Source organism: Magnolia sinica, chromosome 12 (genome assembly GCF_029962835.1).
Source record: "Magnolia sinica isolate HGM2019 chromosome 12, MsV1, whole genome shotgun sequence".
NCBI classification, from domain to species: domain Eukaryota; kingdom Viridiplantae; phylum Streptophyta; class Magnoliopsida; order Magnoliales; family Magnoliaceae; genus Magnolia; species Magnolia sinica.
Genome location: NC_080584.1, coordinates 45,785,748 through 45,811,014, shown reverse-complemented (window position 1 = coordinate 45,811,014; position 25,267 = coordinate 45,785,748). Strand labels below are relative to the sequence as shown.

General features: G+C 40.9%; 1 protein-coding gene across 1 annotated transcript; it reads left to right on the top strand.

Annotated features, from left to right (window-relative positions):
- The first annotated feature begins 866 nt into the window (after positions 1–866).
- LOC131221297 (protein DETOXIFICATION 40-like) lies at positions 867–24,933 on the top strand. Its single transcript, XM_058216506.1, has 7 exons — positions 867–1,284; positions 1,491–2,122; positions 8,476–8,532; positions 15,884–16,122; positions 16,230–16,348; positions 18,423–18,509; positions 24,552–24,933. Exons 1-7 carry the CDS (start codon positions 934–936, stop codon positions 24,621–24,623), a joined length of 1,557 nt encoding a protein of 518 aa, XP_058072489.1. The 5' UTR covers positions 867–933; the 3' UTR covers positions 24,624–24,933.
- Positions 24,934–25,267: the final 334 nt, after the last annotated feature.

Genomic DNA, 25,267 nt, shown 5'->3' with positions numbered 1-25,267 from the left:
GTTCAAAACTTCTTAGGGGCTACAGAAGTTTCCGATCAAGCTTATATTTTTGTTTTCACTTCATCTATTTCTATGTTTATTTATAAATACGTTGGATCTAAAAAAATACATCATGGTAGGCCCTGTAAGTGTTTCAACGGTGGGTGTGACTGATCCCACGGTTCCCTGTGGTGGGTCCACTTGAACTTTATACCAATATCACTCTTTTTCTAATGCTATGAAACGATTTCTACAAATGATTGGACGGTAGAGATACAACACATACATCATGGACGGTAGCAATTTCGCTACAGACCTTGTCAGTATTTAATCCACGCCCGTGGAGGACAACCGAAACCACTGTTTGGTTCTTGCACACGTAAGGTCAACACATTAATAGCGTGTTTGGCGGGAGGCTGGAGATGGAACAGAGACGTTGTACGAGGGTTATATATCGTTTAACAGTGACTGGATTCTGTAAATCTCGAAATATAAGATTTCACCATTGTATAGGGCCCACCAAAATATCAATGAGATATCTATTCGATCCATCATTTTCAGCGGCCTACATTTAGTCATAAAGTTGTTTTTAGGCAGCTATAAAATAGTGAGTGGGGCACATCATGGGAAGCCGTGGAGATGCAAACCCATCCATTTGTGACCATCCAAACACCTTACATATCCCACGGGCTATCACAAACTCACGCGATTAGCAAACAAACACTGTCACCACCATCATTACCTTAAAAACCATTTCATCCCACCTAATCCCATGGTATCGGTCCGGCCAAACACGCCCTAATAAACTAGTAGGATAAGATTTCGTTTTCCCACTATGTAATCAACATATACCACAAGTTCCCATAACCTTCTTACAAACCACCAACCTAGTGCTCCTTCCCTGCCTTCATATACACCACTGTTATTTCCTTGTCACTCTCACTACATCACCACATGGATTCTCTATCAGAAAAGCTTGATCAGGCCCTCCTAACTACAAATGACCCACCATCACCTTCATCACCGCCATCTCCGTCGTTACTGACCAATGATCACCGATCAAGTCATGGGCTCGAAAGCGTCCTATCAGACATCCAAGTACCATACTTCAACCGCCTCCGCTACGCCACCGTCATAGAACTAAAGCTCTTGTTCCACCTCGCTGCCCCGGCTGTCGCAGTGTACATGATCAATTATGTAATGTCTATGTCCACGCAGATCTTCTCCGGCCACCTTGGTAATCTTGAGCTGGCTGCAGCCTCTCTCGGCAACAACGGCATCCAAGTCTTCGCCTATGGCCTTATGGTGCAATACCCCTCTCTTTTCATCTTTTATTTATTTAATAATTTACTTCCATGTGTAATTTTCCAATGGTTATCAAAGCACATCAACCTTAGTTAGGACATAAAGATGCTAAAACATAAGTTATTAGATGCCATTTTAGAATAATGGTATAAAATTAAGTTACATAGAGTCATGATCTTTTTCCACCATTTCTCTTATATATACAGCTTGGAATGGGAAGTGCAGTTGAAACCCTATGTGGCCAAGCCTATGGGGCCCACAAATACGACATGCTCGGCGTCTATCTCCAGAGATCGACCATCCTCCTAATGGCAACAGCAGTCCCACTTACCATATTTTATATTTTCTCTAAACCTATTTTAATACTCCTCGGAGAGTCCTCGACGATTGCCTCTGCTGCTGCAATCTTCGTCTATGGCCTCATCCCTCAGATATATGCATACGCTGCCAACTTCCCTATACAGAAGTTCTTGCAAGCTCAGAGCATTATCGCCCCGAGCGCCTATATCTCAATTGGGACATTTGCCTTACACCTCCTCTTGAGTTGGCTGGCAGTGTATAAGATCGGCCTCGGGTTGCTCGGTGCGTCCTTGTTATTGAGCTTCTCAAATTGGATCTTGGTCGCTGCCCAGTTCGTGTATATATTAAAGAGCGAGCGGTGCAAGTACACATGGACAGGTTTTTCGCTGCAGGCGTTTTTGGGGCTGCCTGAGTTCTTGAAATTGTCGGCGGCATCGGCAGTGATGTTGTGCTTGGAGGCATGGTATTACCAGATACTGGTTTTGCTGGCCGGGCTGCTGAAGAATCCTGAGCTGGCCTTGGATTCTCTCGCTATATGGTAACCATCTCTTTTGCTTGGTTGGTGTTTGGTTTTCTCTATCGTTGTTTCTCCATCGTTGTTTCAGTGGTGTCTCGGAAAAATACTGACGTGATTCAGTAGTGGGAGAGATCGAACAGACGATTACTGGGACACGTGGACCCATTTGTGAGGAAGCGGATTGGCTGGTGTACCACACGCCAGCTACACAGCTGCTGTAGGTACGTACGTGTCGTGCGAAGACGAGCCCTGACGTTCGTCGAGCTCCGAGTTGTACCAACGGTTTAAAGGGTTCAAAGGAGATCAAACTTACATGGCCCCATTTATTATATCTACCCTTTTCATCTATTTTAAGAGATCATTTGGATCATTATTCAAAAAAATAAATCACATCCAGGTATTACATGGACCATGCCACAAATAGCAGCAGAGGTAATGATTTTCATCATTAAAACGTTCATCGGGCCCACCATAATTATTATTTTCCAACTATTCACGGGGTCACAAAAACTTTGATGAAGAGGAAAAACAAATTTCATATTGATCCAAAACGTAAGTGACCCAAGAAAAGATTTCATTGGTAGACGTTTAATCCTCCACGTTTTTTTTTTGGAGTGTGGTCCACTTGATAGTTATATCTACAGTTTGGATATAACACTACTTCATGATAGACTCGATGAACTTGCTGACGTCAATACAATAACACATAGCGTCTGAGGAACACCAACCAGTCCGCTTGAAGCGGATTTGCTAGTGTACCTTACATCACATGTATAGCTGCTATGTTTACCACCAAGTTTTGTGGGTTTGATCATGAGATATTTATTATATCTAAACTGTTTATTCATTTGGCGAGCTTGTCTTAAAACTTGAGACGAAAAATAAGACAGATCTATCAAATAGACCACATTGCAAAAAGCAATAGGGTTAGGGATTGAACGTCTGCTATTAAAACCCTTTTAGAGTTTTAAGTTTTGGACTAATATAAAATTTGTTTTTCCTCTTAATTTAGGTCTTTGAACTATTTGAATGGAAAATAAACATTAGGGTGGACTTTATAAATTGTTTAACAGTGAAAATCATTCTCCGCTGTTACCAGTGGTGTGACCTACTTTGGTTATGATTCATTATTTTGGCAATGGAGTTTATGCAAGCTTTTGATCTCCTTTGAAACGTTCATACAGCTTATACAACTTGGAGCTCGAGGAGTGTCAGTGCCCATCAACACGTACATACAACTGCTATATAGCTGGTGTGTTGTACACCAGCCAATCAATCTGCTTCCTATTTGTGAGCATGGACGCAGAACGATACTAGCAAGCTGAGTAGCGAGTCGGCTACTGACGTCACCAGGTTATGTAGGCCTCATTCTGATGCATTGTATCCACCCCACCCCGTCCTTTCATTCTGAGATATCGAGCTAAAGAATGAGGCAGATAGAAAGTCGTACTGGACCCCACCACAAAAAATCACAGGGAGAGTGATTTCCACCGTTGAAACTATCCTTAAGGCTTACCATAAAGTTTATTTGAAATACAACTATTTAAAAATTAAAAAAGACGTGAAGGGAAAACATAAATATCAGCTTGATGTAAAACTTTTGTGGACTTTTATAAGTTTTTAATGGTAGGGTCATTTAACTCATTCTTTGGCCCTAAAATTATCTCTGCAAATTAACGAAAGGCTTGGAAACAGAACATACATCATGGTGGGGCCACGGAACTTGGTGACGTCACTTCAGTAGTGAGTCTCGGTGCTCAACCTGTCGGTGGCTAATCCGCGCCCATGGCCGCATGAATCAAGAAGGACCAGTCATTGGGTGGGCCATAGGACTGGCATTCTTTCATTCTTACTGGGAATGGCATGCTTAAATGGGCTAATCTAGCAAAGATATGGCGCATGGTCACGTGTTTCAGCTAATGAATGGTTCAATCTCTCCGTCCATGCATATCAATCTAGACTGTACCAATCAGGGCCCACCGTCGATATATCATGGGTTGAAAAACAACTTGATCAGCTAGACATCTTAAATATATCCCTCCTGAATTTGGACCGTTCATCATTTTCATTTCACGGTCCATTGATCTGCACCGTGGGGACAGGATAGTTAAGATCATCCCATCAATGTAATTCTCTGTCATTCACAAAAAAAAAAAATAATAATAATAAAACCCTCGGTCCATGATCCATCCACATGGATCTCCATGGTTTGGACCATTTACCTTGAATTTTCTCTGCCATCCATTTTATGGCCGACCTTTGGAACATCCAATCGATGTGATTTTCCCACTATATGTGGGAAACGGATTGGCTACTCCCCCTGCCACCAGCCAATGGCTGATGGTCGGTGGGACGTGGCCCACCATGATGTATGTGTTTCATCCATGCCGTCCATCTATTTTTTCGTATCATTTTATTTAATCGGTCCAAAAATAGGTAAATCCCAGTCTAAAGTGGGCAACATTACAGGAAACAGTATTGAATGAGCGTCGACGATTAAAAACTTTATGGGGCATTAAAAGTTTTGGATTAAGTTGATCTTTGTTTTTTCCCTTCATCTGGGCCTTTATGACCTAATTAACAGATTGGATGTCAAATAAGCGTACAGTGGGCCTTAAGAGGATTTTAATGGTGGATATCCAATAACTATTATTTTCCTGTGGTGTGGTCCACCTGAGATTTATATCCCTCTCATTTTTGGGATCAACTCCTAATATGATCCATAAAAATGGATGTATGGAATGGATGAAACACATACATCATGTTGGGGCCCACAGCGCACCGACCATCAGCCACGGGGCTGGTAGCAGGGGGAGTAGCCAATCCGTTTCCCTATATATGATCCATTCACCATGTGGGGCCCAAGATTTAGACCGTCCGAATTAGCGCAAATGCCGATGAATCATGCAGTGCCACATGGTAGTGGAATCCAGCCGTTTTTATCTTTTTGTTTTTTTTATTTTAATTTCGTCTAATTAATGATGATGATGGCTACGCGAATTCGAATAATGAAGAGGATGAGAAGTACACTCGTGTGGGACGCGGATTAGCTACTGGCAGGGTGGTGGCTAGACTGGCTACTTAAGTGACGTAACCAAGTCATGTGGGCCCTACCATGATGTATGTTTTGTATCCACACCGTCCATACATTTCGAGAGATCATTTTAGGGCATGATACAAAGAATGAGGCAAATCCAAGGCTGGAGTGGACCCCACCACAGAAAATAGTGGAGAGGGTGACGCCCACCGTTGAAGCCTTCCAAAGGTCCACCATGATGTTTATTTGAGATCCAACCTGTTTACGTATATCAGCTTGACTGAAAACTTTCGTGGCCGTTAGAACTTTTTAATGGTGGGCGTCACTCTCCCCAGTAATTTCTGTGGTGGGGTCCACTCGAGCTTTGGATCTGACTCATTCTTTGAATAATGCCCTCATATGATCTTTCCAAATGTATGGACAGTATGCATATAAAACATACATCATGGTGTGGCCCACGGAAGTTGGTGACGTCACTTCAGCAGCGAGTCTCGCAACTCAACCTGTCAGTATCTAATCCGCGTCCACTTGTATGAGTTCTGATATTCACCACTGGCACGTGCCAGCGCTAGTCACATGTGAGATCCAAGCTGCAAGTCAGAGGATTCCTAGATTCCCTGTTTAAAACTTCATTTCGGTAAGCAAATAGTGTGAGTCGCAGACGCACATCGAACGTTGATTATTACGTCTGTGTCCAAGCTATTCGTACATGGTCAACTAATATCACGAGGAATCTACGTGTCGTCGAAAAAAAAAAAGGAACGGCTTGGAGCTCTCGTACGTGTGACATATTAGGCACGTGACAAGGAAAAGTATGATAAAAGTACGGTGGTCTAAAAGAGAGCGAAAGTGGTACTCACTGCCGTATTGTCCATTCATTCGTAAGAGTACCTTTTGTAGGTTTTTGTTTTTTTTTTCAATTTACACCTTAAATGGTGGTAAATCCATGACGATTACTTTTCACCATTTGGAGGATTTGCGCCCTAGAAATGTGTTCAAGGATTGCGTGAGGATAAACACTGGGTCCCACCGTGATGTATATGTCTGATCCACGCCGTCCATCCATTTTACCAGCTCATTTTACAATATGATTAAAAGCTGGAGGCTAATCCAAGGTCATGTGGACCACACCATCCAAAGGAAGAGAATGACTACGTCTGCCATTAAAAGATTAAACCTTAAGTACACTGTTGTTTATTTTCATCCAACCTGTTCATATACCCACACAGACATGGATGAAAGGAAAATACAAATATCATCTTGGTCCAAAAGTTCTATGGCTCACTAGGGGTCTGTTTGGGCGGTGGGATCGGAAGGGATTAGGTGGGATGGGATTCAAAAAACATAATTATTACCCATGGCAGGGATTGTCTGGCCTGCTTTGTTGATAATACGGTGGTACATTGAATGGATATACCCACCATCATTTGAAATTACTGAGAATAACACACATGTGTTATATCCAAACTATTCATTTGTTTTGTAACCTCATTTTATGGCATGGGCCTAAAAATGAGATAGATCCAAAACCTATGTGGCCCTAAAGAAGTTTTCAACGGTAAGTATTCAATCCCTGTTGCTTTCTATGGTGGGGTCCACTTGAGCATTAGATTTACCTAATTTTTTAGCCCACAGCTCTAAAATAATCTTGATAAATGGGTGGACGGTGTGGATATAGCCCACACATCATGGTGCTACCTACAACAACTTACTAACATTGAGTGAAATTGGCACAGGACCCAATGCAATTCTATTTAATGTAATTCCCAGCTTTCAGATGAATCCCATCCCACCTAATTCCTTCTAATACCACCGCCCAAACAGACCCTGGAAGTTTTTTACGGTAGCCATTTAACTCTCCGTATTTATATTAGTGTGATCTATTTGTGCTTTGGATTTGCCTCCATTTTCATCTCATGCATGGGACATTTTGAAAGATCTGCATTTAAAGTGCATGCCATGGACATGCAATATACCTAAAATAAGGATGGTATACCCATCTAACGAGATCTACATGTGGGTTGAATTACGGCGGTTGCATGTTGCCTTCTTAATGCAAATTTTCTCGAGAAAGAGCGGTCTGACCGATCAGTTGACCAACATTAATTTTGGTTCAGATATTGTTCACAGTTTCATAACTCGTTATAAATGCTCCAGATCTCCAACAGCATGTGTGCTACTCAATTTTGAGTATGGCACATGCCATGGATTGTGGAGCAAGGTGGGGATAGAAAATAAGAGATACAGAGGCTGGAGAGACGGAGAAAAGGAGATTAAAGACCAGGTGGGTTCTACCTGGGAGGGCACACAGATATACCTGTGCTCTGGGCTGTGTGGGTCCACAGAGATATATCTTCAACAAATCCACTCTGTCCTTCTATTTTAAAAGACTACGATTGGGAAATATGCTAAACATCAAGTGGATCTAAAACTCAGGTGGGCCACACCAAACGAAATAGTAGGAACGGAAACATTCACTTTTGAAACATTCCTGGAGTTGACCATGATGTTTATTTGCCATCCAAACAGTTCATAGGATTACAACTGCAGATAAACTGTACCACAAATATCATCATGATACAGAACTTCTGTCATACCTCAGCGTTCAATCCCTACTGTTTTGTGTGGTATGGGCCATATGAATTTTAGATCTGCCTGATTTTTAAACTCTTAGTGGTCTTGCAAAATAGATAGACGGAGTAGATTTGTTATGGACATCTCCGTGGGCCCCACATAGCCCCGGGCACAGGGATATCTTTGTGGCTGAGGTCACAGGCAATTTGCTTTCATCCTGCACAAAGAGAAGAAAAAGGAAATGGTTGGTAGCTCATCCTCACTGTTTTCCGTTACTGTGGCCCTCTAACTTCTTCTATCCTCTCAAGTATTGAATTAGATATACAATATATGTCACACACTCACAAATGTAGCCCACGCAGTCTATTGCTATTATAGTCTCATTGATCAGACCCTTTTTTGCATCTGTCAAGAGAGAAGAAATAAGAAAGGTTTAAGGGTTTCATAGAAGTCGTGTAGTATACACTGTATATTAAAATAAGTGAAAGGGAGGGGATAAAATTCTCAACCCCTTCTCTGTCAAGAAATTATATCTTTATGACAAATTTACCCTCCCTTAACCAATGTTGTTAGTATTAATATTGAGGGTAAAAAGAGTCTAAAGCAATTCTGGTGTACATTGGAAATGTTGGAAATGTATTTAATATGATAGGCATTATTAGTGTTACATTAGTTATCATTGTCACTGCTTTTATTGTTGTCATTACTATCTAAACAAGTTCGTGCATGTGGCTAAAAAGAGACAAATGATTTTTTGGTGCAGCATGACAATCAACGGCTGGGTTTTTATGATTTCCGTTGGATTCAACGCGGCTGCGAGGTGAGTTAACTCCTCTTCCACTTTTATGCAAAAGTGCCCATTGATTTCCCTCCAAAATATGGCAGTGACTCTCCAACCATGCACGAGGAAATTCAGACCATCCAGTGGAGTGAGTATGACCGAAATATATATATATATATAGAGAGAGAGAGAGAGAGAGAGAGAGAGCACCAACCCTAGGCCAACCTAAGGTTCCTATACCTCAACCCTAACCCAAGGCCAACCAAAGCGGGGCTCAGTCAGGTTGGCCGGATAGATATATATGCTAATATTTTCATTATTACATTAGTGTATTATATTTTCAATATACATCTTTTTTTTTTTTTTTTTTACCTATAATTTTATTAATTATATATGTAGTTATTTACTGTAAAGAAGTTCATTTTTTTTTCTAAACAAACAAGCTAAAATATAGGACAACTACACTTTTAAAATTCATTTTGTGTATTAAGCAATCTATTTGGGAGAGAAATCTAGCGTATCTTATTAGCTTGCGTCATTGGAAACGATGTGGACCAATGAAACCCGACGGCATTGGAATTTCTTGCGCCTTCAATATAGACAATCTTTACTCAATTATAATTAATTCATAAGGAACTTATATATTGCTCGGGTTCGGGTTGGTTCGGGCAGCCCGAGACCTCAACCCGAGCCCAACCCAAGTTTTATCAGGTTGGTGCTTGTATGGCCCAAGCCCGAGACCAAACCCAATACATCCTGCCCAAGCCCAACCTAATGTCGGGTCAGTTATGGGTCGGTTGGGAACCCGCCCAACTTTCAACCCTATATATATGCACGCGCACACACACACACACACACACACACACACAGAGCTGGGCAGAATCCGACCTGATCTGATCTGAATCTGTAAGGCCTGTATCCTAGACCGTACCGTTCCATAGGCTTCCACGGTCCTTCCGGTCGAATTCCGGCAATCCTCGACCCATATTCGACATTTGCACGTGATTCTAAGTCGAGTCCTGCATACCAAAGTCGGCTCGACTGAAACTTGTATTCCTGCGACCGCGCCGTCGCCATGACTGTGCATCGATCCGATACCCACGTCAGAAGATGTGAGCCCGCGTTTATTCCGAAGAAATGCCGCGCGTTGCGAATTTTGAGAGAATCTCTACAACATGTCCCATCAATCAATCAATCAATGTCAAGTACAAGTCAAGTACACTTTATACCTCAAGTACCAACACCCATCCCTCTTTCTCCGCAAAGTCAACTCTCTCCCCTACCTATCCCTCTTTTACAAAAGTTTCAAACAAGACCTTACCTCCCCATTCCCTTCTTTACAACACCCATCCATGTCATCCCATCCTCTCTCTCTCTCTCTCTCTCTCTCTCTCTCTCTCATCTCTTAAACCTCCCAAGCAACACCCACGTCCAAGCCTTCCTAAGCTCTCCCAAAACAACAAGTGTGGCCCACCCTCTCATCTCTCATCTCTACCATCAAAACTCCATCATCCATCGTCAAAAGTTGAGCATAGGAGCTACGGAGGCTAATGGACCAAGAAAGAGGCCGATAGGTGGGTGATCTACCGTCGATTTGCATTTGAGGGCCCACTTATACGTGGGACCCATTATGATGTATGTATTGTAAACATGAGGGGCCCATAGTGGCAGGGTCCCTCCATCATTGTTTCTCTCTCTCTCTCTCTCTCTCTCTCTCTCTCTCTCTCTATTTTCCCATTGCGGTCCACCTCAAAGAACGGTTTAGATCCACACCTTAGACGGTGGAAATCCCACCTTAATTTATGAGGCCTAGACGGAGGTAAATACAAATATCACCTTGATCCAACACGTGTGGCCCATTAGATGTGGGACCACCGTGATGAAAGTATTTTATTCACTGTCCAGGGACGGGACGGTGGAGACCCACCTCTCTGTTCATAAGCAGGCCACCCGTCCGGGGTTGGACGTTAGACTGGACCAAAAAAATAAAAATAAAATAATAATATAACAATAATAATAATAATCATATGTATATATATATATATATATATATATATATATATATATATATATATATATATATATATTTATATATATATATATATATATATATATATGTATGTATATATATATATATATACATAATACTATATTATGTATAATATGGTATGTACTATATATATATACTATATATATTTTATTATATAATTTGCAGAGAGTCTGGACGGTGGGCATTTAGTGATGTTTATATATATATATATATATATATATATATATATATATATATATATATATATATATATATATATATATATATAATGAGAGAAAGGGAGGTGGGATGGCCCACCTATGTGGGACCCACTGCTAGCATATGTGTTGTATCCACACCGTCCACTTCTAGACGGTGTTGGATGGCCACACGTGATGCATGGTTTCATCCATGCCAACCACCCATCTGTGGGCTCTACCATGAGATATATGTTTCATCAAGCCGTCCATCTACCTTGATGATGGGCCAGCTGCAGCAGCAACACCCTACTGCACGTGGAAGCTCCCTTCCAGCCGTCCGTCTATCTGGTGGAACCCACCATAGTGTACGTGTTTCATCTGCCATGTACGATCCCACCATGGTACGTGTGTACCTGCACCGTCCGTGCAGTGGCCCACCTTGATGTTTGTGTCTAGCCGTCCATCCAATTGTGTGGGCCACCATGATGTATGGGTCTTGCCACACCATCCAGTGCGCTGGACGGGCGAGACCCACCGCTAATGTATGTGACATATCTAAGCCATCCATCCATTTGGCTAGCTTGCACCAGTGCTTGGGAAGGAGAAATAAGGTAGATCCAGATATTAGATGGACCACACCACAGAAAATAGTGAATTGAACACCCACCATTGAAACCTCTTTTGGGTTACAGAAGTTTTGGGCTAATATGGTATTTGTTTTCCCTCTAAATTTTTAACTATGGGATCATTATCACCACTGCTATTTGTGGTATGGTCCCGGTGATCTTTTGATCTGATTCATTGTTTGGATAGTGCTTTAAAATGATCTCTATAGTTGGATGAATGGTGCGGCCCAACTAGTGCAGTCTACTTGTTGTATTTGAGAGACCTAATATAACGTATTCGGGGCCCATGGGTTTAGGCCCATTGTGATATATTTGAAGCCCATGGGTAAAGGCCCATAGTGATATGTATTAGGCCCATTTGACCGGCCCAATTGATACGGCCCATTTATATAGGCCCATTTTTTAGGCCCAATCGATTTGGCCCATTTGATAGGCCCAATTGATTCGACCTTGATTCGGCTCATTTGATTCAACCCATTCGACCCAGCCTATTCGACTCGGCCCATTCGGCTCGACATATTTGACTCAGCCCATTCGACTCGACTCATTCGACTCGGCCCATCGATTCGACCCATTTGTATCGGCCCATTTAATCGGCCCACTTGATTCGTCCCGTTTGATGTAATTGAGGCCCATGATGATGTATATTAGGCTCTTGTGCTAGGCCGTGGGCCCTTATCCGATTGGCCCTATGAGTGTCATTTCTTGGGAGCAATGTTGGTTAAAGGTCCACATTGATGGCCAATGATGGTTGGACGTCCACATTGTGACCTTCCCTTAGGCCTTGTTAAGCTCTTACTTATCATTCTCTAGTGGGTTAACCCAAATGATTGGGCCCCATTGATTTTAATTGATCTATCATCGGCTATCCATCTATGGACCCTGCCTTGTGTCGAGGTTGATTGTTGATGCCGATTATTGGTGCCGATTGTCGATACCGGCTACCGTTGCCAATTATGAGTTTGTGACAGCATAGCATCATGATACATGCCATTCGCATCATCTGTATGTTTGTTATGAGATGTGACTGACCATTGCATATGCCATAGTGCAGGTGCTTTAGGAAACTCCCTGATAGGCGGAGTTATCCCACATGAGCGCGCGGTATGCGTAGGATTGATGTATGATTTGACTGCATGAATCAACACTTTACATTTGTGTGATTGTGATTACTGTATGCACTAGCAACATCAGGGCCATAGCCTCCACAAACACATTATGGATGACCGAATTTGGATATTGAAAATACTGTTTCTAGCATCGGGGCATCATAGATGTCCCTGAGTGAAAAATTCTAAACTCGATGGTACTAGAGGATGACTCCAACGTCGAGACTAAGTGGATACATGAGCGTGCGAGGGTCGTTATACCAGTAAGTCGCGTCTCCCACTGTGTCGTGGTCAGTTGAAAAGGGGTGTGACCTTACTTGCCTAAGTGAGGGGGTAATTTCTAGGTTGAGTTTGACCAGCTTGAGGAATAGGTCCGCTATCGACAAGCCGAGCCCGATATTGACAGGCGGATAGTGAGGTCTCTTCCACTCTCTCAGTTGTGCATTAGGATAGGGGCGACAAGTTGGCTAGAGTGTAGTAGACCCCGGCAATTATCCAAAATGAGAACTGCATTGATATTTGATGAGCTGTATGAGGATTTGGATGAGGATTGGCATACTCGAGTTGCATCTCGCATCGCATGGTCTTGGTATGGCCGACAACATTCATATCTTGCACCGCATAGCCTTGGTACGGCTGATTGCATTCATGTACCCATCAGCATGATTATGCATTACTCTGACATTGCATTCTGAGCACGTGCACATTACGCACACACTTACACCACCCTCTAAGCTTTATATAAGCTTATGCATGATTGATGCGTGCAGATGACGCTAGGACGCAGCCATAGTCTTGCCGCGGTTGGAGTGTGCAGTCGAGCTTCTGGAATTTTTGTTACTTTCATTATATTGTATTTTCCTTTCATACGCATTGTACTCAAAGTTTTTGATCATAGTGGATTTTGTGATGGTTATTGTTCGTGGGTTATGCTTATGGTTATGCTCATTACAAATCAAATCATATTTGAAATCCTCCTTCTAGGATCCCAGGATCAGAACCTAGTAAATGGGTGCTGAGAGTCAAGAATGGGGTTCTACGGAGGCTGTCGGCGTCGGATTTGGTAATCGAGAATTTTGTGAGCCAGGTTTTCAAGTTTTGGGCGTGACAGAATCGAAGGCCAGGATCTAGTCGGATCGAGTAGGCCCACTCAGATCCTACCGTACATTGAATCGAGTTCGGATCAGTGGCCAATCCGGACCGATCCGATCCGATCCGATCCACACAATGTTCGTTCAACATTATTTCTTGTAGTGTTGTCCATTTGAGATTGGGATATACCTTATTTTTGGTTTAATACCATAAAATGATCTAGAAAAATACATGGATGGCATGGATGAAATAAATATATCATGGTGGGGTCCATAGAGCACCGACCACCAACCAATGGCGAGTGGTAGGGGGAGTAGCCTATCTGTCCTCTCCACACATGGCTCAAGGTGCATCGAGCACCGAGCTCTGACATAAGAAAGGGGACGTGGATTTCGTGCGAAAGCCTTTCGCAAGAAGTTCCTGCGCAAGGATGCCATTGAGGCCCACTTCAATGTATGTGAGAAATTCATTATGTCCATCGGTTTTACGAGCTCATTTAAGGACGTGCCACCAAAAATGAGAATGATACAAAACTAAAGTGAGTCACACGAGAGGGAAAATTAGGGAAAGAAATTCCTACCGTCGAAACTTTCCTAGGCTACCCATTGATGTTTTATGCTATACAATCCATTTATAAGGTCATTCCCAATGGGATGAAGTGAAGAAACTAGAAAAATAGCCTGATACAAAACTTTTATGTTCATAGGAATGCTTCAATGGTGCTAGCTTAATTCCCACTATTTATTCTTGTATGGCCCAGTTGAGTTTTGTATCCATCTCATTTTTGGTGGCACGTCCTAAAATGAACTTGCAAAATAGATGGATGGAATGGATTTCTCATATACATTGAATTGGGCCCCACATAGCATCCTTGTGTAGGAACTTCCTGCCAAAGGCTTTGGCAAGAAACCCGCGTCCCAAGAAAGGAAGCGGATTGGCAGGTGTACCACGCACTAGGCCAGTTGGTGAAGTCAGCAAGTTCTATGGGTCCCATCATGAGGTATGTGTTATATCCAAATTGTCCATCCATTTGGCGGGCTCGTCTCAAGGCTTGAGCCAAAAAATAAGACAGATATAAAGATCAAGTGGACCACCCTGTAAAAAGTAGTGGGGGGTTGAATGTCTACCATTGAAACTCTTTTAGGGGTCACAGAAGTTTCGGATCAATATGGAATTTGTTTTTCCGCTTCATCCATGTAGTTGTGACCTTATTAACAGATTGGATAGAAAATAAACATTATGGTGGGCCCTACGAATTTTTTAACAGTGAAAATCATTTTTTTTTATTTTTATTTTTTTAATTTTCAAAAAAAATAAAAATAAAACATAAGATTCGATCCGAATCATACCCAACCCGATCCGACTTGGTTCGAAATTTTCAATGCTATGCTCACCTGCTCACCTTTGCACACGTGTCATGGGCGTCTAATCTATATGGTCCATGTGATGCGGAATCCCATGAAACCCCAATGGACAAATTTTCACCCTGATCTAAAATTATGGTGGGCCATAACAAAGAGATGCAAATCAAGGGATGAAACTGTTTTCATTTTTCATCACCCACCAAAGTTTTGGATCAAAGTTAAAATTGGGCCTTAAGGGTTTCATGAGGTGCTGCTTCACTTGGGCCGTTTAGATTTTGAAATCACATCACATATGGTATGTTCTCAAAAAAGTTCGCACCAGTTCCGTACGAACTGGTGCACAACTGAGCATATATATATATGCTGCACGTTTTATGCAGTACTACCCCTAGATGATTTTCGCTACAAACTCAAAAGCTCGACTCTTCTAAGTGTGAAAATTTGGTGGAGGTCATTTTTTATTTTTTAATTTGGTCTTTATTCATTTTGGGAAGTTGATTGATACCAATAATCCTTTGGATGAACTATAATTCGCATAAGGGGTACATGCTGATCAAACTCGACCATGCTATTGCTGGACCATCTCTCAAATTATCTTCAGCGTAGAAGTTGCACTAACAGACCATTCTCCATCATCTGATATATAAAAAAAACATACGTTGATGGTAACTTTGACAGATTCTGGAAAGTAAGATATTGATTGGAAAATCACAACCATCCGATCAATTCCATTTTTTGGGATGGGGCCAATTTCTAGGTTGGTCCAAAATTTATGGACATCATCACCTCATGAATGCAAATGGTCTATGCAGTGACGTTAGTTTATGGTTTATACACAAGCTTACATGCCTCATTAATGCAGTTCGAAATACCACTATCTAATTTTTGGTGAATTTTTGTTAATTTGTTGCTCTCTCTCTCTCTCTCTCTCTCTCTCTCTCTCTCATTGTAATTTTTATTTTATCGGCAGCGTGCGAGTGAGCAATGAGTTAGGTGCAAGGAATCCCAAGTCAGCATCATTCTCCGTCGTGATTGTAACCTTAACTTCTTTCATAATTTCCGTAATAGTAGCCTCGGTCGTCCTAGCTCTACGCAAGGTCATCAGCTATGCCTTCACAGAAGGAGAAGCCGTAGCGAATGCAGTATCAGATCTTTGCCCATTGCTCTGCATAACGCTCATCCTCAACGGTGTCCAACCCGTCTTGTCTGGTTAGGAATCACTTGAACCTTTACTTAAATTTCATTTTCTAAATACTTATATTAAAATGCGCATAAAACAAGATTTTCTTTCTTTTCATTTTCAATCACTATGTAAGGTGTTGCTGTCGGCTGTGGATGGCAAACATTCGTGGCTTTCGTAAATGTGGGATGCTATTACATAATCGGGATTCCATTAGGTGCGCTGCTCGGCTTCAAGTTCGACCTCGGAGCAAAGGTATCTTTCAAGACTTTTATTAATCAACTTATCTACTCTTTATCTTCACACGGGTTCATCTAATTAATACATAATCATCGAATACGAACCCTAGGGAGAGATTTCAGAATCATATTATAACTAAAACTCCTAGAAATCGCGACTTACTATAAATTGTAAACTTACTATTTATAGACGGTCGTGATTTCCACTAGACCTTATGGGTTTTGGCCAAAAATAAGTGTCCTATTTGGCTCAACCATGCTATACTTCTAATTATTTTAAGAACTTTTCATGTTGGACGCAACTCCTAAAACTTAACAGATGAAGATATATAACCAAACTAAAGCTTACTATAAATAGTAAAAACGGAATTAAAATAGGAATTCCATCGTCGATCTATTTGCAAATTCAGCGTGGGCAACCACGTAGCTAGTTGGGCGTCTAAAGTAGCTAGTTCATTGCGAGTTATGTTCATTTTAAGTTTTGACAGTTCGGAGCATTAATGTGGTCAACCAGGCCTTTTCTGTCCATCTTGGCGATGAAAGTGTCGGCGACCTGCTCTATATCAAGTTTTCACCGTGGCCCATTGATGGTGGGGGCCATGAGATGCAAAGGATCATCCTTCTAAGCTGTAGCCTAATTTCAACATAGAGAGTTTATAATTGATTCCTTTAAGATTAGAGCCTAAGCTCAAGGACTTGAATTTTAATCCATGAAAGGTAATGTTGGCACGTATGAGAAATATGGTTCACATCCCGCAACGGCCACATACGATATGGATGTAGATGAGCATCGTGTGGATGACATTGCCGAGGATTGAGGTTGGTTTCTGTCGGTGTCGTATGAAAATCTGGTCATCCACATCATACTCGTGATGGTAGCTTGGCGGAAGTTTGACAGCCGGCTTCCCACCTTATATAACCCGCATTTCCAAAAATCAAAATGATCCAATATTCATGTGGGCCACACCATAGAAACCAACGGACAACCAAAAGTGGTGGCCAACCTGATGGTACCTTGGGCTTGATTTTACAGTGTTCAGACATGCTAGAGCAACCTGGACGGTTTGGATGCCATTTATATACGGCAGTGCGTCCCACACTCAGGTTGTTCCAGGAACCGACCTGGTTGTTTGATACTCCAATAGAACTTGATGATTGAGTGGCAGACACCCAGAATCGGTGATGGATCACTGTTTAGACAGTCAGTCTCATGACTCAGGAAATGGGAAACGGATTGGCTACTCCCACTGCCGCCAACCCGGTGGCTGTTGGTCGGTGCTATGTAGGCCCCACCATGATGTATGTGTTTCATCCATTCCGTTCATCCATTTTTACAGATCATTCTAGAGGTTGATCCCAAAAATGAGAGGTATATAAATCTCATCTGGACCACACCACAGGAAAACAGTAGTGATTTGATATCCACAATTAAAATCCTTCTAAGGCCCAATGTACTGTTTATTGGACATCTAATCTGTTGATTAGGTCATACAGGCCCAGATGAAGGGGTAAAACAAAGATCAGCTTGATCCAAAACTTTTATGGCCCCGGGAAGGTTTTTAATGGTCAAAGCTTATTGAACGTTGTTTCCAATTGAGATTGAGATATACCTCATTTTTGGTCTCATATCATAAAAGGATTTGGAAAAATAGATGGACGGCATGGATGAAACACATACATCATGGTGGGGCCCACAGGGCACCGCATGGATGAAACACATACATCATGGTGGGGCCCACAGAGCACCGACCACCAGCCATTGGCTGGTGGCAGGGGGAGTAGCCAATCCGTTTCCCGGGAAATCGGCAAGACTTCAATTATAGTTGAAATCTGACCGATGATGGTTTGGATTGACTAATAGTGTGACCAGCAACTTTGTATGGTTAGATTGACCACACGATGAGTGAATGGGATTTCTCACATGTATTGGACGTTGGCACTTGTGCAAGTTCACTTGGGGTGGCCCTTTCTGGGTATTTAGGCCATGGCTAACCATAGATGAAGGAAATCCTCATCTATCTTTCTTTTCTTATTTTTCATATGTATACTACTGTTTGAAGGGCTTGATGTAGTTGTATGGGTGTGGACAGGGAATATGGACGGGTATGATAGGTGGTACCGTGATGCAAACCCTAATCCTATTGTGGGTCACATTCCGAGCAGATTGGAATAAAGAGGTATTTATCTCAAACAATTTTCATTCATTCTATTAATTACTATTTGAAAGAAAAATAATATTGTGATTGGGAGATTAGCCAACTGAAGACACGTGTAAAAAGCAACTCATCTACAACCCACACGTACCATGATAGGACATTCATAGCACTATGTTTATGCTCTGGCCCTAAAATCAGTTGGACCGCAGTTTACAAAAGAAGTGTTCGGTTTAAATGTAAGTAATTTGCCGAAGGCTCGTTACCTTCTGATTGTTTGTAACATCTTGGCCCACCGGGCTGGGCTGGACAGATTGACTTTGGCTGAGAACATCAACACGGTCAGACACAACTGATGGCTGGGTCACTTCTGCCATGCTGGCAGATGTAGGCGTGTAGATATTATTCCTACTACAAGAGTGGGCTAAGCAGATTACTGTTTACAGGCGAACTAACACGAGATCTTTAACCTGTATTTTCTTTTCACACCTACTTCATGAGTTGGTCATTGACATGGTGTGGCCACTTGATGCATGGTAGATTTGGGAGATAGGTGCTTGTAGAAGTTCGTTGGGCATAAAACCCCATTCATCCCCTTGTTTGTGGTGCATTTATTTTTCTTTGTTTGTTTTTTTTTTTTTTTCATCATCTACTGGTCAAACAGAAAGGTTGGAATGTGCCACATTTCAAAGGCAAGGACACAAAGGAGAATTTCAAACAATTAAGTCCAAATTGTAACTCTATCACCAACATTGTGGGTTCCATCATCAGCATCATTGTCATTATCTTCGTCTTTTTATCCCAGGTTTAGAAGCATAAATCACATAATTCATCTGCTAGATGCTGCCCAATATGAGTCACCAACATGTACAAAAAGTCCAGCCATACTACCATTTATGAATTGGAATTTCAAAGAAAGAAAGAAAAAAAAAAGTCCCTACGCATCTACTTGCATGTACCACCACCCACACATCAAATGCATCCAATCATGATGATGCCATGCCCTAAAAATCATGACAAGCAAATCATTAGGTGGGTCATACGATAAATAACAATGGATAACTGTCCAAAATTCTCCAAAGTCAGTAGGTGGTTAAAATAATAGTTGGATAGGCCTAAACTTTTCAGTCCACTTTCATCGTGGGACAACGTTCTTGAATGGATTGGATGGTATATATATAATACCGATCAAACACCCTACAATGGGCCACACATGCAAAGTGGCCTAGTAGAGTAAGCTTATCCTATAACATTGGACCATCATACTTTTTCATAGTGTTTTATGAATTAAAAAGTGCTAACTATTTTTATTAATTAGTAACCATTAATTATAAATTGATTGGAGTGTCTATATAAACACATGCACCAGCGAGTGTAGGTGAGGTTCAGGTATAAGCAAAGGTATAATTACATCCGACCATATTGTTAATCAGGTTCCAATTAATAGCCAAGCGCAGCCACACACTCATTTACTTGCACCCATACTCAGCAGTTTTAGGCTTGGAGTGTTAGCCCACCCATTGAGCCTACCCAGCTGACGCAGGGATGAACGTGATGAGGATAACTACTCCGAATCCATGGAGCTTCTCTGGACTCCTCACAGAGACTTCTCGAATCCACGAGGAAAGAAAACAGAAAATAGAAATAAATTCTAATAAATTCGAAATTGATTAATTGATGAATAAAAACAAGTTCACAACCCTTTAAATAGGGGTACCAAGCAATGAGAAAGAAATCAGAATCAAACTACAACTCAAACTCTTAGAATCCGCGACTTACTATAAATAGTAAACTTACTATTTATAGACGGTCGTGATGTCTACTAGTGCGCAAGGTTTTCGGCCAAAAATAGTAAGTGTCCTATTTGGCTTCACCAAACCGTTCTCCTAATTATTCTAAGCTCTTTTCACGTTGGGCGCAACTCTTAAAGCCCGACGGATGAAGAGTTATAATCAAACTAAAACTTACTATTTATAGTAAAAACGAAATTAAAACAGGGAAACGACCGTCGATCCAGGGGTTTTTTGCAATCTCGGGCTGCGCAACCCGGGGTAGCAGGGTTGGTTGGCTTTAGTAGCTCGTTCTACCTCAAAATCATATATTTTACGTCAGATAACTCATTCCGGATTGCAAGATACGCCCGGTTTAAGGTTTGATGGTCTGGATCACTTCTGTCGTCGACCGGTCCTTTTCTGATCCATCTTGGCCATGTAACTGTCCGCGACCTGCTCTACATCACCAGCTCATCAGTTGTGGTAATAAAAGGGGTTGATGTTGTATCTTTTATAGAGATTCTCTAATGAAGCATGTTGTCGAGAGGAGATTTTTTCATCTTGGAATCATCGCCCACATCATCATGTGGCAGACCAAGGCTGTGCACATTGCACACTGTTACTTCTTCCAACTGCCTTCCGAGTGTGATAATTCTACATCTTTTCCTACTAACTTTTCAGCTTGGGGATCAAATGTAAGGTTCTCATCCGTATGAATGACAATCCCTCTCTCTACCCCTGATTAATTAATTAGACGTGAAGAAAGTGACAAAAGAATACATAGGGTGGAGAGACTAAACTGTTGTGTCTTGAGAGGCTTCTTTATTTATAATAAAACTTGTTAGAATCTCTTATAGAAGGAGCCAATTAAAAGAATATAATAAACCAAGTAACATTAACAAAGAAGATAAAAGCAACTAAAAAACTAAGAAATAAATTGTAAGAGTAGGAAAATTATTTTGGCAAAAGAAACTTTAGGGCAATGCACATGGTGAAGATACATTTCGTAGGTGCAAAAAATTTATTTCCGCATCCTAGAGGCCAGTGGATAAAAACTAATTTCTGCATTACAACGCGTTGATCACTTGTTATGGGAATCGCCCCTTATCTAGTGGTGCGACTATTGGATGTGGAAAAACTACTTCCATGTCCTGCAATCTACGCTTTGCTTTTAATAAGCACTTCGATACCAAGACCTCAGTGTTGAAACGAGGTATCTTTCACTCAGTTTACCACTTGAGCTATGGATCTGGGTGTGCTTTTGATAAGCACTTCCATATAGATTTGATTTGCATATTTGATGGAGTAATGTGGGTCGTTTGTTGATCTGGCTTATATGTTCATTCTTAACAACTGAAGCTATGTTGGCAAGCCTCTCTTGAATTTAATTGGTTTCACTGATTGTGGATGGTCTCATCATTCTGAATAATTTATAACTGCGTTCATATAATCTGTCACACTATGCCAAGGTGTCTATCTTTTTCTCTTCTCTGTATGGTGGGAACTTTGTGGTCGTTCGATTTTTGGGATATGTTGCATTTATGGAGCTTATGTTAAGTGGAGAGTTTTGGATCATAGATATGCATATCACATGTTTCAAATTTAAGGCAAGAACTAGACACGTGTGCAGGTACATATGTGTGTAGCTTTGTATGGACTATATATGAGCATACGTGTGCTGCAATGTTGGATGTAAATCCATTTGTTTTTAGTCTTCAACTGATGGTCAGCTAAAATACTGATGTAGAGAGTCGCAGACACTTTCATGGCAAAGATGGACCCCGATCGGAGGCAGAAATTATTCAAACCATTAGAACCGTCGTATCTCGCAAACCAGGATGAGATTTTCGATGTATCATATATGATTTTGGTGTGAGAGAAGCTACTTTAGCCGGTCAACCCCGCTATGCGAGATTCCATCAAATCAAAAGTTCTTTTTATTTTCGTTTTTATTATAAATAGCAAGCTTTAGTTGGAGTATAACTTTTGATCTTCAGGGTTGTAGGAGTCCTACCCAACATGAAAAGGGCTTAGAAAAATTAGGAGAATAACATGATTTGGGCCAAAATGGAGACTTACTATTTTTGGTCAAAAACCATGAAGCCTAGTTGGAATGGAGACTGTTTATAAATAGTAACTTTACTATTTATTGTAAGTAAACCTTTTTAGGGTGTTTGAGTTGGAGTTCGAGTCTAAAACTTCATCTTAGGTTTGAGCTCATTACTTAAAGGAGTGTAATTTTGTTTTTTTTTGTTTTTTTTTTTTTTTTTTTTTTTAAATTATATAATAATGATCAATTAATTTATTTCAAATTTTCTAGAAATTATTTTTACTTTTATCCCTTGTGGATTTGAGGAAACTTTGTGAGGAGTCTAGAAAGCTCGGTGTATTCGGAGTATATATCCCCTGAGGAAGATGGGGATTGACCTCATTACGTTCCTCTCTGCGTTACCTAGCTATCTGGGTTACAGTTGGAAACTGTTGAGTTTAGTCGGTAGGATATGAAATGATTTGACAAAACTTGAGTTGGTTGTCAACTTTTGTTTTTGATCAATCTGTTTTTGCGTAGCTCATCAATGACTGGCTGTTCACACCCATGCCAATCATATACGGCATTAAAACTAATCCTAAGTACAACAATCTTTGATGGGAAACATCCCCGCCACAGTACAGTTCTTCAGATCTTCTCTCCATTATAATAGAAAATAAAAATGCAGTGGTCGTGCTTGTACCAAATCACCTCTCTTAAACGTATAACGAGTGAAAGAGACCATCCCGGACAGACCGTTATGACAACTTTGTCAACGAACCTCTTTCATCTCGTGAATTTATCTTGATGAAAAACATATTTTCATTAAAAGGAATAAAAGGAAAGTTTATTTTGCCAGTAGTTGCATTCCAGACCTCTGTTTTTTTTTTTTTTTCTTCTTCTTAGAAGGTGAGAAAGACCCTAGCTCAAAAAAGGGAAAATAACGGAGCCCACACCCACACTCAAGGGGAAAAAAAAAAGGGGGAAAAGGAGAAAAAAAGAAAGAAAAAAGAAGAGGTAAAAACCACACATTTTGCCATTACGGACTATTTATGAGAAATGATGAAGGGTTTATTTATATTAATTGTAAGTAAAGCTCTCCTAGGACTAAAGAGTCTAGACCATTGATATGACGAACCCCACCGTCTCTGCACTACAAAAATTACTAAATATTGATGCTTAAGCCATCCAACTTTAGACTTTTGTCTTTTTAACCCGTTTCTACTTACAAAGGTTAGGGTCCTTCAATTCAGGAGATTCTGTGCATGGTCCTTTGATGTTGGGGCCATCAGATCAGTGGTTAGGTGCTTTTGACATTGCCAAAGGATCATTTAATTCTCTTATTTAAACTAAGTTGTGCATGGAGAGAGATCTACTCAACAAATCATGCCGTATCATCTTTCCCAATGTTGATTTCATAGGACAATGAATTTACTTTCTTTAAAGCAATTGATGCAATTTGGATGTATTGGCATGTACAGACCATTTATTGTAAATTGCATACCAAAAAAGCAGGTAACATTTTTCTATGCTTGTTAGAGGAAAATGAAAAATTATTCCAAGTGCAATTGCTTTTCATTGTTTTAATATCATCATTATCAATATGAAAGATCTGTATTCCTAAAAGAACAATCCTTAATTTATCGTTAATCATTGAGATCTTAACCATTCAATCCATGTCCCCATTGTGGATGGACCAGTCTGAACTTTTTATTTTTTATTTTTTACACGGGCACTCACACCCCACAACACAGTCTCAAATTCACACCAGGCACTCACACCCCACAACACACTCTCACATTCACACCACAATGGGTACTCGAACCCATGACCTCATGTTGAAACTCTTAAGAATCTACCACCTTCGCATGAGTAAGGACCCAGACCACAATCTGAATTTGATGGCCAAGTGAATGAAGCAAAAAAAGAGCAATGCTCCATATTCAATGGGCCACTGGATGGTTCTAAGCTTCTAGCCATTACATTTTCGATTTTTCCTCCATTGAATGTATACCACTGGTGCACATCTTCCCCTAAATATCTACTCATAGATCACCATATGGATGGACTGGGTTATTCCCGTAACGAAGATTTCTGAGGCATCCTCATCCTCATCTTCACAGGTAGAGATTCCTGTAGCATGTGCAATGAACATGTTTAGACGTGACGCAGATATACTAATTTCAGGGTATAGAAATTTCAGGGTATAGAAGAGTTGGGTGGGAAAGATCTACTAACTACAAGTTTGTTTGATTTGAATTTCAGGTTGAAGCTGCCATACAACGCTTGGATAAGTGGCATGATGATAGTGGCCCGCCTCCTCTTACTAAGAACTGAAGATGAAGACGGTCCTTGTACTTTCTTTTCTTTCCCCCATAAATAAACGCTCATAACTTCTGGCCGGTATTTGTGTCGGTTGAACGATCCAATTCCAACCTTCATTCACCATGAGGCATCGTTGGTCCATCACTGCAGCTGATCATCTCGTCTTGCATTTATGAGAGAGCTTACATGGGCTATTATTTGTATCCCTTGTTCGCTTTTCTTTTGCATAGTTGTAGGATTTGTATGTTCCCTAATGGTGCATTTCCTATTGAAGTGAAATGTGATTATCGTTTGTCTAATAGTGAAAACAACTAAATAGTAATCTCCTTCTCTATCATTGGTATTAAGGGTCTAGGATTGAAGTAGCAATTACTTCCACATTCAATTTGTGAGACGCATAACTGCAGTTTGCGGGCAACAAGATATATAGAAGATTGACTGCAATGGAAGGTTCCTATCCGTCAGAAGAGTCAATTGCTTTGAAACTCTTTAGGATTCTAGTAGAATGTCAGGCTTCGCATTACAGCTACCTAGGATTGGTTCGCACCACTGCGAGTGCCATTCACCAGGGAGTGTGAACTGTGTGCATACAAAAATAGAAATAAATAAATAATAATAATAAAATAAAACCTTATGAAAAACGTCTTCCGCTGCAG